This window comes from Triturus cristatus, chromosome 9 (assembly GCF_964204655.1).
Source record: "Triturus cristatus chromosome 9, aTriCri1.1, whole genome shotgun sequence".
Taxonomy (NCBI): Eukaryota; Metazoa; Chordata; class Amphibia; order Caudata; family Salamandridae; genus Triturus; species Triturus cristatus.
In genome coordinates, this window is record NC_140592.1 from 861,952,960 (window position 1) to 861,966,104 (window position 13,145).

The 13,145-nt window shown below is 48.7% G+C and overlaps 1 protein-coding gene across 1 annotated transcript in view; it reads right to left on the reverse strand.

Annotated features, from left to right (window-relative positions):
• Positions 1 to 13,145, reverse strand: part of DYNC1H1 (dynein cytoplasmic 1 heavy chain 1) — a 1,397,843-nt gene that overhangs the window by 478,877 nt on the left and 905,821 nt on the right. Inside the window, exons 55-61 of the mRNA XM_085626346.1 lie at positions 12,853 to 13,065; positions 10,226 to 10,353; positions 9,856 to 10,009; positions 9,082 to 9,228; positions 8,847 to 8,997; positions 7,595 to 7,848; positions 7,194 to 7,328 (exon numbers count right to left, since the gene is read on the reverse strand). Coding sequence (XP_085482472.1) covers positions 7,194 to 7,328; positions 7,595 to 7,848; positions 8,847 to 8,997; positions 9,082 to 9,228; positions 9,856 to 10,009; positions 10,226 to 10,353; positions 12,853 to 13,065 — 1,182 coding nt within the window. The remainder of the gene's footprint in view (positions 1 to 7,193; positions 7,329 to 7,594; positions 7,849 to 8,846; positions 8,998 to 9,081; positions 9,229 to 9,855; positions 10,010 to 10,225; positions 10,354 to 12,852; positions 13,066 to 13,145) is intronic.

Genomic DNA, 13,145 nt, shown 5'->3' on the forward strand with positions numbered 1-13,145 from the left:
TCAAGACCAGATTCAAGTCCCACTGAGGCATTACAAAAGGGACAGGAGGGAACGTGTGAGTAATGCCTTTTAGAAAGCGTGTAACCACAGGGGACTTGAAAAGAGAAGGCTGATCAGGAAGCCGCAAGAAGGCGGAGATGGCAGCAAGATAACCTTTCAGGGTGCCCAGGGCAGAGCCCTGCCGGGCCAGAGAAAGAAGAAAGAGGAGAACCTCAGAAAGAGGGGCGGAAAGGGGATCCACAGCCTTTGCTGTGCACCATGCCACAAATTTGTTCCACCGGCAGGCGTATACCGTCTTTGTGGAGGGACGCCTGGCTGCCAGAATGATATCACAGACTTCAGGAGGCAAGTCAAATGGCATCAACTGCCGCCGCTCAATCTCCACGCATGGAGGTGGAGGCTGGACAGGTTCGGGTGGAGGACCGTCCCCTGCTGCTGCGACAGAAGATCCTCCCGAAGGGGCAGACGTATCGGGGGATCGGTCAACATAATGAGTAGCTCGGGATACCAGTATCTTCGTGCCCAATCCGGAGCCACCAAGATGACTTGGGCCCGGTCGTGCCTGATCTTCTTCAGCACTCTGGCCAGAAGTGGAATAGGCGGAAAGGCGTACAACAGACCGCAACTCCACTCGTGACGAAAAGCACCGCCGAGCGAGTGCCGCCTTGGAAATTCCAATGCGCAGAACTGCTGACATTGCGCGTTCTCTTCGGTGGCGAATAGATCTAACCAAGGCTCTCCCCACTGCTGAAAGAGACCTTGCGCCACTTCGGAGTTCAGACGCCATTCGTGATCCATCATGCACCGGCGGCTGAGTTCGTCCGCTCTGGCGTTCAGAGAGCCCGCCAGATGTTGAACCACTAGGGTGACGCCCTGGTGTTCCAGCCACGTCCAGAGGTGCAGAGCCTCCTGACAAAGGGTCCACGACCCCACCCCGCCCTGTTTGTTGCAATACCACATGGCGGTGGTGTTGTCTGTGAACACCTGCACGACACTGCCCCTGACAGAGGGAAGGAAGGCTTTCAGTGCAAGTCGGATCGCTCTCAACTCCAACAGGTTGATGTGGAGACGAGACTCCGCCGGAGACCAGAGGCCTCTGATCTCCGCCTCTCCCATATGGCCACCCCAGCCCAGGAGGGACGCATCCGTCACTACGACATGCTCCGGTTGGGGAAGGGAGAGGCTCCTGCCCATGACCCAATCGCGGTCCGTGAGCCACCACTGCAACTGTTGTGCAGTGCCCTCCGAGATCAAGACATGGTCGGACAGGTTGCCGTGATGCTGGGCCCACTGAAACTTCAGGTCCCACTGCAGAGCCCGCATGCGCCGCCTGGCGTGATGCACTAGTAGGATGCAGGAGGCCATCAGCCCCAGAAGCCGCAACACTAGCCTGACCGAAACCCAGGATAGAGGCCGAAAGATGGGAATCAGGGCCTGTATATCCCGGACCCGCTGTTCCGGTGGATAGACCCGGAACTGCGCCGAATCGAGAACTGCTCCGATGAAGATGAGCTTCTGAGAGGGACTCAGGTGTGACTTCGGCACGTTGATGGAAAATCCCAGCAAATGCAGGAGATCCGCCGTAGTCTGGAGGTGGGAGACGACTGCCTGGGGCGAGCCCGCCTTCAACAACCAGTCGTCGAGATAGGGGAAGACTGGAACCCCTGATCTGCGCAGATGAGCTGCGACCACCGCCATCACTTTCGTGAACACCCGAGGGGCACTGGTGAGACCGAAGGGGAGCACGGTAAACTGAAAATGCTCTTGGCCCACCGTGAACCACAGGTAACGCCGGTGGGCCGACAGGACGGGGATATGGAAGTATGCGTCCTGCAAGTCCAACGCTACCATCCAGTCTCCGGGGTCTAGGGCAGCTAGAACCTGAGCCAAGGTTAACATCTTGAACCTTTCCTTTCGGAGGAAGGCATTGACGTTCCGGAGGTCCAAGATGGGGCGTAGGCCCCCTTTGCCCTTCTTGGGAACCAGAAAGTAGTGGGAATAACAACCACGACCTACTTCTGGACTCGGAACATGCTCGACGGCCCCCTTGGCCAAGAGGGCCGAAACTTCCTCGCGGAGAAGATTCAAATGATCCCCCGAGATACGGTGGTGCTGCGGTGGCATGGCTTGAGGGGTCGTCTCGAAGGGGAGGGAGTAGCCCCTTCGGACGATTTGCAGCACCCACCTGTCCGATGTAATGGACCGCCAGTGGAGCAGGTGATGGCGAACTCTGCCGCCCACTGGCGTGGAATGGGCCTGAAAGCTCGGACTAGGAAGGCTTTGAGGCGGATGCTGCCGGGGTGGATGTGGGCTGACCACGTCGTCCTCCAGATCCGCCATGGCGGAAACCACGTCCGCGACCGCGCGCAGGTTGGTTCTGCGGCTGGTGGCTTGGCGGACGTGAGGAGGCGCCCCTTCCTTGGCCACGAAAGGGGCGAAAAGCGGAGGTGTGCGCCCGTGGAGCCGAGAGGCCCAAGGACTTGGCCGTAGCCCGGGAGTCCTTAAAGCGGTTCAGCGCACTGTCCGCCTTCTCACCAAACAGGCGAGTGCCATCAAAGGGCATGTCCATGAGGGTGTTCTGGACATCCCCGGAAAATGACGTGGACCGCATCCAGGCGTGGCGGCGGAGCGCCACCGTGGTGGAAATCGCCCGACCCAGCGAGTCCGTGGTGTCAAGCCCACATCGTATGGCGTGCCGCGCTGCATCATCGGCCAAAGCCTGGGTAAGACGTGTCCGGACCTCCTCCGGACACAGGGGCAGCACGTCCTCCACCGTATCCCACAGAGAATGGGAATAACGGTCCAAGAGACAGGCGGTGTTCAAAGACCGCAGGCCCAAACTAAGGGACGAGAACAGTTTCTTGCCAAACTGCTCGAGTCTCTTGGAATCCCGGTCCGGCGGAGCGGTCGGGAAGGAGGATTGGGAGGTAGAGGCCTGGATAACCAGACTCTCAGGGGTGGGGTGTTGGGACAGGAAACTGGGGTCGCCCGGAGCAGGGCGGTGGCGCCTGGCAACGTTCCTATCCACAGGAGGAACTGTGGAGGGCTTGGACCAGGTGCCCTGCAGAACATCAGTGAGGGCCTCATTGAACGGCAGCAGAGGCTCAGTGGAGCTTGCTGCGGTTTGAAGCACCTCAGTGAGGATGTTAGTCCTCACAGCCACGGCAGGCAGCTCGAGCCCAAGGGCTGCGGCCGCCTTGCGCAGCACCACAGAAAATGCTGCACCCTCCTCCGAAGCCACAGTCGGAGGAGAAGTGAATCCAGTGTCTGGCGAGGTATCCAGACCACTGGCCTCCCCCAGTTCATCTGCCCAGTCCTGTGAAAGCTGCGACTGAACAGCCATAGGGTCCTCGAACCCCTCCCAGTCGCCCCCGTCTTCCGATTCCTGATAAACAGGAGGAACGATCGGAGCCGGACTGTAGAGATGATAGGTCTCAAGCGGCGCCGGACGCGGCGTCGGTCGACGCCGTTGCGGCGCCGGGTCCGGAATAGGGCTAAACTGGGGTTGGACGCCGTCCGGAGTCGGCACCGAAGGCGTCGGCGGCACCGGGGGTGTAGGCGTCTGCGCCGGCGGCGGCGTCGGTGGTTCATTCGCCGGCGCCGGTGGAGGAGTGGTTAGGTCAACCGGCGTCGACGGGGGCCCAGGCATGGGCCCCGCGGGGACCTGCGGCGTCGAGACCGGAGTCGTCGACGGCGCCGGGGCCGAAGCCGCCAGCAGGCAAGGTCGCCCAGTCGAGTCCGCGGGGCCCGAAGGTGCGCCAGCGGGCGTCGACGGCGGGGCCAGGCTCCTCATGGCCGAGAGGAAGGCACTGACCTCCGCCGGCGTCGCGTTAGTCCCAGGGACCGGAGGGTATGGGGACGGGCGCGGCGCCTGCGGCCCCGCCGGAGCCGCGGGGGTGGAACCACCCGGACCCTCGGCCGAGTCGCGCGACCGGCGAGGGGAGTCCGAAGAGCGGTGTCGCCTCTTGGACTTCTTAGAGCGTTTGGACTTACCCGACGACTTGGAGCCCGACGATCGATGGTGGCGTCGGCTAGGGCTCCGCGAGCGATCCTTGGACCTCCTCCTGGACCGGAATCGCGCACGACGCGGAGCCGAGTGGCGAAGCACGAGAAGCTTGCGGGACCGCTCCCGCCGAGCCTTCGAAGTCAGGGCCTGGCAATCGGAGCACGACTCCGCGTCGTGGTCGGGGCCTAAACAGTAGAGGCACCGGCGGTGGTGATCGGTCACCGACATCAGTCGATGGCAATCCTCGCAAGCCTTGAACCCAGGCATCCTACCGGCACCAGATGTCGACAGACAAGGATCAAAAGTGATCAAAAAAGATTTAGTCAAAAAAGACTAAAAGGAGTAGCTCTCCCGGATCTGCGCTTACTGGCGCGGAAAAAAGAAGAACTGACGTCAGCGCGCGAGGGCGGCGTCTAAGTACTCCGACGACGTCATTCCGGCGCACGACGCCGACGACGGACGCGGAGCCGCAGACGACGCCTAGCGACGCGCAAGGGGTATTGCTGACGAAAAATCTTCCGGATCCAGTCTGACGCCTGGGGATATTCTAAGGTGAGGAATCTAACTAACGTGTTTCTTTCAGATTCTAGGATCCAGTCCTGGAATTCCAAAAGTAATCCTAAAAGTAATCTGTTGCAAATAACTTGAAATTTCCATTGAGCTCAATGCATTGTTGTGTTTAAAATAAAGTTGCCTATTGCAACCACTTTTAACTGTTTACAAAAGTCAATTGCATATTGCAAAAGTATTTATATAAAGCCTCTCATTCTGAGAAAGTATATTTTAAATCCAAGTGTTGGTTCTAAAATAAAACAAGCATATATTTTTTATATATAAACCATTGGCCTACAGTTCAGTTATTGAGTGTGTGAGACCATTTGCTGACTGAGTGTGTACAACAAATGCTTTACACTGTCCTCGGATACTGCCTTACTGCTCGACCAAGCTACCACTTTAGAGAGTAAGGTTATATCTAACTTTAGCCTCCGTCAGACCCTTGGGGACTGTGGACTCTGTACACCCTGTACCTATTAAGGAACAGTATATACAGAGCCACCTTCTCACATGAACCAAATGTCTTAGGTGGTTCGAGATGATGCTGAGGGACAGGGGCTACCGTACTCATGGTGTGTTGAGCTGGCAGGGCTCAATAAATCAAACATTTTACTAGACCTACAGGTCTAGTAACATGAATAATCTACTTGACCCAACTAGTGTACTTGACCTGTGAACTGGTCTCAAATTGTGTGATCCTAGGCAAATATTATTTGTCTTATGGAGCTGCCTTTTTCTTCATTATCACATAAGAGAGCACCTTCAAATATGCAAATTCACTATTTCTGCTGTACAAAAAAACTTTAATTACTTAACTAAATGTTTGCTCCATGTACAATAAGAATCAAGCCCACATATAGGGTACACATGATCCCTGGCTTGCTTCTTAGCTCACTAATAATATTGTCATCTGGGCAGAAGCAGGTATATTTCCTATTTAAGGTTTAAAAACTCACTTTTCATAAATATATTACTAAACATGATGTGGTAGTGCACTGTCATTTACAGATAGCACATTTTCCATTCAAATGGCCACAAAACGTTCCAACTAACATGTAGCTTTACTGATAAAAATACATAGCGCATAAACCAAGTTCGAAATTGGGTTTCAGCAAAATATTTAAAATGTGCACATCAAGTAAAGTGTTTCTGATTTTTAATCCTATAAACATCTTTTTTTTCACCACAGAATTACAAAAATGTGTCTTCAGAACTAGTGAAATATATTTGAAATGTTTGAACTGTTCACTTATTGGCTATTTCTGTGTACACAGTTCACTTTACAAATTCCTCTAACTTCAGTCACAAAGCAAAGGTAGGAAGACAAACTGACTTTCGACCTCCGTCTCTGAAAGCCGAGCAAATGTGACAAGATAATAAAATTTAAAGGCATATTTATTGCTCATTCACTTTGTGAGCACGCAGAACACCTGTTGTCGGCTGTTGAGTACACCCAAAAAATAGCTCATCCTGATTAAATCTGGCTTGCCCTAGCTAGTGGATTATTCAAGCCTTAGCTAGCGAAATGTCCTGCACCTCAATTTATAGCTCGTGGTCGGAGCAGGAACTGCCCTCACTAACGAACCCTCTTCCTCTGCCACTGATGTTCCAGGGAGTTCTTCCACAACATCTTAATGTCTGAGGATGTCAGGAGTGTCTTTGATACTGCTCCGCTTCATCTTGTGTCGACCGTTTTGGAGTGTCTTTTTGGAGCGAAAAGATCAACAGGCCTCATAACTCTCCTCCATGTGTTCTGGGGATAAATACAGGTTACAGACCGGATGAAGGTCGGTTTGGGGGTACTTGCAGATTGGGTATAAATGGAAAGGCGTTGATTCCATCACCAGAAAGGCATCTTTTCGTGAACCTGATCGATCTGACGAGCGATAAAGTTTACTATTTCTCAATACGCAAGATGGAATATGCAATCGAAAACAATATCAACGAGGGTGAGCATGAACAGAACAGCGTAACAGTCTCAACTCGGAGCCCAAACAAATACGTCCGAACCATGCGCTGGAAAAACAACAAATAGTGGAGTTGATGCCCATGTGTATAGTCACCAAGAGGAGAAGTCACTCTACCTCGTGACTCGAAAGACTTCTTCAAAGACAAATAATTTGCACATATCTGGATCCAACACTAGATGGCAGGAGTATGCAAAGCATGTATATCTACAGCCACACATGCCTCGAACATTGGCTTTCCATATTGAAAATTGAGGTCCATGCATCCATATACAGGATAACCAGATGTGTCCTCTTCTCAGCATAACATGCAGATACAGAGCAAGTTGCAAGGTTGATGGGCACTGTAAATTGAGGAAAACTAAACAAAGCTCCGAAGTGGGCCTTCCCTAAATGTAAATGTTGCTTATTTTTCAAATTTCTTCATGTCCTGCAACAAGTTACAAAGAGGAACCTGGAAGAAGAAAGTAATACATGACTAAGTGGCTTCAAACAGAGCAAAGAGCACTCCCTGGCAGAAATGTCTTTCAGCTTTGGCTCGGTCCCATGTTACCAAAATGTCATAATATAATTGGAGTTAGAAATAGCATTGGTCTTATTGTAATGTACAGATTGTCCAACAGATTGGAAAACATTTAGCAGTGCACAATTGTTCTATACTATACCTGAAATAGATCTTTGGTAATCAAAGAGAGGCGTTGTGTGTGATCAGTGAGGCCTTTCAAATTTGAGTTTTCATAAAGAACCGTATGGTAAATGTCCAAAAAGCACTGGAGAGAATACTGGTACAAAAAGTGTATCTAAGGAAGAAACACAAGAAAATATACAAAAATGGTTAATGCAATATTAAATACTCACTTGCATGTCAGGCTCGACTAATGCATATCACATCATCTTAAAAGATTACCCTAAATATAATGTTTGGAAAAAAAAAAGGGAACTTGAGACATTGGGCAGAAACAGTCAAATAGGCCAACTGATCTCTCATTTAAGTTTCCAATGAGTATATCTGTTTAGCTAACAATGGGGGTTCCAGTTGTGACTTTTAGTGCACAGTACAATATACCTGCTTCAGTGATTCCATTGTGAAATATATACTGCTGCAAGCAGTAGACAGTGGTAGATACTGCTGAGATACATTTTCCACCTCCTGCATAATAATATCAGTTTCCTCCACTTTTCTAGTGACCTCAGCTGCCTCCTTTTTCAGGTTTTCCAGAGTAGTAATTATTGTATCATCATCCAAGATGCGCCCCTTCACTTCATTTAGAGCTTGTAGCAAAGACTTCTCCAGCTGACGCAAACGCAGTTGGAATTCCCCTGGTATCAAACAAAGACAAACAGCACTTAGAACATACAGTCTTTGCACATTGTGTGTATTATCATCAGATCAGCACCATCTGAATAAGTTCTAAAAGCCGGTCAAAACACTTCACCGTTTGAAACATCCAACATATTACAAAGCCTCCTGGCCGTCCCCGACCATACAACATGAGCTCCTATGCACAGGGTATATGCCAGCAAAATCTCCATCACCCCACAATTTTATTACTCCGGTAAAAAGAATCTGAAGATGGCAAACATGCAAAGTGTCTTTTGGGGGTGGGTGTCGAAGTCACAGACGGTTGGACATAACACCAAATGGCCAACGCCACCCAGGTGAGGGAAAAAAAAAAAAGACTGTAAAGACAGTTCTGGAGTCAACCACTATATGGAAAAATAATTCACAGCATGTGAATCGAGAAAAGATTCACGCTGCAAAATATGTTTCATGTAGAAAAGTGATACCCTTGATACAAGATGTTCGGGGTGTTTGTATACCGCATTTCCAATCTTTATCCAGCCTTTGAAACGAATAATGACATGTTTGGAGAAGGCTGCAGATTTTTGAGAGGAAAAAATGTAGTCTGCAGTTCTACAATTTAGCTAATCAGGAATTACAACTATAAATTCTAATACCTGTGGTTGTAAATTACTCCAGTAAAGGCAAAAGAGTTTTTGATTAGGCCACTAATAGAAATGTACATTTAAAATAAAAAACTTATTCTGACACTAATACAGATTTTCAACAGGTATAAATATGTCAACTTGGAATGACAAATTGCTCTTACAAGCAAGTGAATTAAAAGATGCCACACTGGATGAAAAACATTTCATGGTGGAGAGACGAGGCACCGCAAAGAGTTACCATGACAAACTGAATTCACATGCATTTTTAGCAACCTCTAAGACTGTGATTCTTTGAGAGCACTTAGTTTGAATAAATGTGCTACATTAATGTAATCAAATTCAAACATAATACAATAGCAACACAGTACCTTGGAGTTTAAGTAAGTCAGAACGTTTTTCATCAACATCTGGTCTTTCTGCCTTCAGAACTTCATTTAAGCACTGGCTCTGCAAGCTGCTTCGAGTAACTGTGAAGTTAACAAATGTGACCCGAGAGCAGATATCTGGTGGAAATTCGACCTATCAAAACAAATGATAACATCACTTGGCAAATATGAAATGCTTAGAGATAAATGTATGTATACAATGAACCATTGTTCTTACCGTTGGGTCTCTGGTGGAGAGAAAGATGACAAATGATGGTGACAAGTCAATATCTTGGTCGCCAAGCGTTATCAGCACTCGACCTCCTGTTCTTCTAACTTCACGATTTAATACAGGATTCAAAATTGGGTCATAGCTCTCCACATCCTAAGAGAAAGTAGAACACTTTTAAGCATGGCAAAGCTCTGACTTTCTCAGATTACCCTGGCTCCAGCAAGACATTACATGTCCTCTCCAGTGTAAAGGCTGTGTAGCCAGGTTGGTCACTTTGAATCATTGGCTGCACAGTGTGAAACTGCCTGCAAAAGAAGATGGGGTTGTGATGCTTTACTACCCATGGTTCTTGGCACATCTGCTGTTCTCCCATCCTGTACGTTTTGCCTCTGCTGCTAATCACAGACAGTACAGATGCTGTTCCAAGGAGGACGCTCTCCTGTTTCACTAGTTTACACCTGTCTTCTAAAATGTCTATTTGCCCCAAAAGTATCTTTCATAGCAGGGTGGTAACATGGAAATGCACCAGAACCCATAGAATGGGGATCAACAGTAAGACTAGAGAAGTGCAACAGTCCTCAAGCATCAAGGTATGTGAATACTGAATGATAAAGAATAACAAAGCAGTTTTTTTTAATGGTCTTAAATCAAAAAATGCACAAGTTTGTTAAGGAGAGATATTCTGCTAGATTTACTAAACAGGAGTGCAACTCGCATAAACGATTAAAAAAATTGTCCTAGGACTTATTAGCCTAAGTATCTCGGCACAAAATGGAGTACCTGCACGAGAAGTGGATTGCCAAATCGTAGTGCACTTTCTAGGTTCTTCCTGAAAGCATCGTCCAAGAAGCTGGTACGAGTGATCTTACGGTCCTTGTATTCATTCATAATAAATTCTGTGGCTTGCCCAGATGGATCAATGATCAAAGGATACCTAGAAAGAGTTAATTGTGGTTAAACTGAAGGAAGTGTGTATACATCAAATACGTGTATTAAAATGTGTAGAACCTCTAAAGCTGAACAAACATTTTTCAAAGACCAATTCACTTACGTAAATATAGATTTAACTAACCATGTAAAAAAGGGAGATTTATATAAGTGCGAGCATTTATGGACCAAATTCCTAACATTCAAAGATTTAGCTAGATACCTGTTGAAACGTTTCAGCATAATAGCATTCTCTGTGCAAAGATCATCTGCAGGTAGAGAACTTGCTTGCCAGCGGAGCCGCTCATCAGCATTGGAAAGATATTCTGTTCTAGCAATATCCGTGCGAAACTGAAAAATAAACAAACCCATTTTTGTAGATGCACACAACTATGCAAATTAATAGTTTTTTTTTTTTTTTTAAACTTTATTTATAGTTTTTCCAACACAGAAACACAAAACAGAGTTCGGTCAGGTATTACACATTTCAACACGTACATATATCCATTGGGTACATGCACATCGTCTTATAACTGTAAGTTCAAACTAGCCTTACGTAATTAAGAAGGACATTTTAACACCATGCGACTCTTCATGGGGTTCCCCATGACCTTTCCACCTACATCCTGAGGCCTGTCATCATAGTGTATCAATCAATTCCCCGCCAAGCCAAAAAAAACAAAAAAAACAAGGGGGGGGGGGGAATTCAGCAAAGGTCAACATATGTGTGAGGTGACAGAGGACCCAGCGCCTCCGCCTCCCGCCTGAGAATCCTCTGTGTGGGCCAACAGATATCGTGTGAGTGGGTCCCATATGTCTAGGGGTCTCGAGGCCCTGGGCAATGTCTCCGCATATTTTGTAAGTTGTTCTTGGCAATATGTCATGTCTTCTACCCATTCCTTAAACTTGGGGGCTCTCCCTCGCCCCCACCTGCACGCTACTCTACGCTTAGCCAGCAGCAGGGAGATCGTAGCATATCTACGCCGCGCCCTGGGGATTTGTTTTGTATAACCCAGCAGCGCTATTAAAGGGTCCTTTTCCACTGGCTGCTCTATCATCTCAGCAAGCGCCCCAAAGACTTGGCCCCAGTACTCCAGCAATGCCGGGCACTCCCAGGCCAGATGCAAAAAACCAGCCCCCATTCCACCGCATCGCTCGCATCTGTCCGAGTCTCGCAACCCATAGCGGCACAGCCTAGCCGGTGTGTAATACATGCGCTGCAAATATTTGTAATGGATCATACGAAGCCGGGCACTGCCTGATATTTCTGGTGTTTGACAGCAGCAGTAGTTCCATTGGTCGTCTGTAATTTCCCTGCCCATGTCATTTTCCCAGTGTGTTCGTGCAGCGCTACAGTGGTGATCTCCGTCTAGTCGAATCATTCGATACAGGTTAGACACCAAGTGTCCCGGGGTCCTGCTCTGCAACATGTGTTGCATTGGCTTGAAAGATTCTGGCTCCCGTGGGAAGCTCGGGAATATGGCCCTTAGTCCCTGCCGTAGCCGCACATATAGGAACAGCTCTAGCGGTGTAGGCTGTATGGTACCAAAGTATTGGGCGGATGTGCAGAAGGTCCCGTTACAGAACAGTGCTCCCCAAGTCTGTTTGTGTACACGAGCGCTTAACTGCATGAAACCCGTCTCCTGCAGCAGTGATAATTCAGGGTGATATGTCAAGGGCAAGACCGCCGAATAGATATACGGCGCCCCCACGACATTCCTAATGTAGTGCCATGCCCGTATCGTACTCATGAGCGTCGGGATCTCCACGCTACGAGGCCGAGGTGGTTCATAAATCACCCCATCCAGGGGTATAAGGTCAGCCAGCCAGTGCTCCGACGCCACCTGCGGCATGCAAGCTGGCGGGTGCACCCAGTAGTATAGGTAGTGGGCCTGGGCGCATGCGTGATACAATTCAAAGTCCGGGATATCAAAGCCACCCTGCTCCACAGGCCTCACAAGCGTCGCCCACTGGACTCTCGGTTTCCTACCGCCCCAGAATAGGCGCACCAATTCAGACCGTAGAGTTTTAAAAAAGGCTCGTCCTGGGTAATATGGGAGGTTCAGAAACAGATATAGAAATTGCGGCAATATCACCATCTTAATCAGCGAAGCCCTACCCGCCATTGTTAGGGGCAGGGTGATCCATTGTGTAATAGTGGAAGTAAGCCGGCTCCCAGCCGTTCCATAGTTGAGGCGGATCATTTCATCCCTGTCCCCAGAAATCTGAATCCCCAAATATCTCAAATCCGTGTCACACCATGTTAGCGGGTAATCAAGGGGGAACCTGTGCACCGCCAGCGTCAGAGGCCACAGCTGCGACTTCTCCCAATTGATGGATATGCTAGAGAGTTTCCTAAATACTATAAATTCGCGCAATAGCGGGTTTAGATTATTTTGAGGGTCTCTAACATACAATGTCAGGTCGTCAGCATATAGCGAGATTAGTATTTGTCTCAGGGGGCATCGAAGTGCTCTATCGTTATGATGCTGCCGCAACCTGCATGCTAGGGGCTCAATCGCCAGCGCGAAGAGAAGAGGGGATAAGGGGCATCCCTGTCTAGTCCCTCTAGTAATGGGGATCCCAGTGGAAACCCGGCCATTAATGAACACTCTGGCCGTGGGTTGCTGATAAAGTAGTCGTATCCAGGAGATGAACCCCAAAGGAAATCCCATACGGCCCAGGACTCCAAATAGGTAGTCCCATTCTACTGAGTCAAACGCTTTTGTGGCAACTATGTAAATTAATAGTTTGTTTACAATTGTTACATCAACTCAAATGCACTGTGTAGACAAAATATATTTTCCCCCAGTTCGCAGAAGCATTTTTACATAAAACCTTAATGTGTACCTGGATATTGGCTTGCTGCAAGTGATGGGACCATGTAGTGAACAAATTCTGTCGCATTTGCTGATCAAAGTAACCGGCGTAAGCAATGAAAGAAGCGGAGAGCAAACAGTCGCCTGCAATTGTTGACATTTGGTTTTTGAAAGTTTCGCTTGTCTTCTCCCATCTCTCTCGTTCAGCAGATAAGCTCTTCAGAAGGGCTGTACTGCGGTTCACCTAAGAATGAAAAGTATGCATATTTATAGACAAGCAAGAAGTTAAGCATTCCACATGACAATCTGCAACTTTGTCAAACA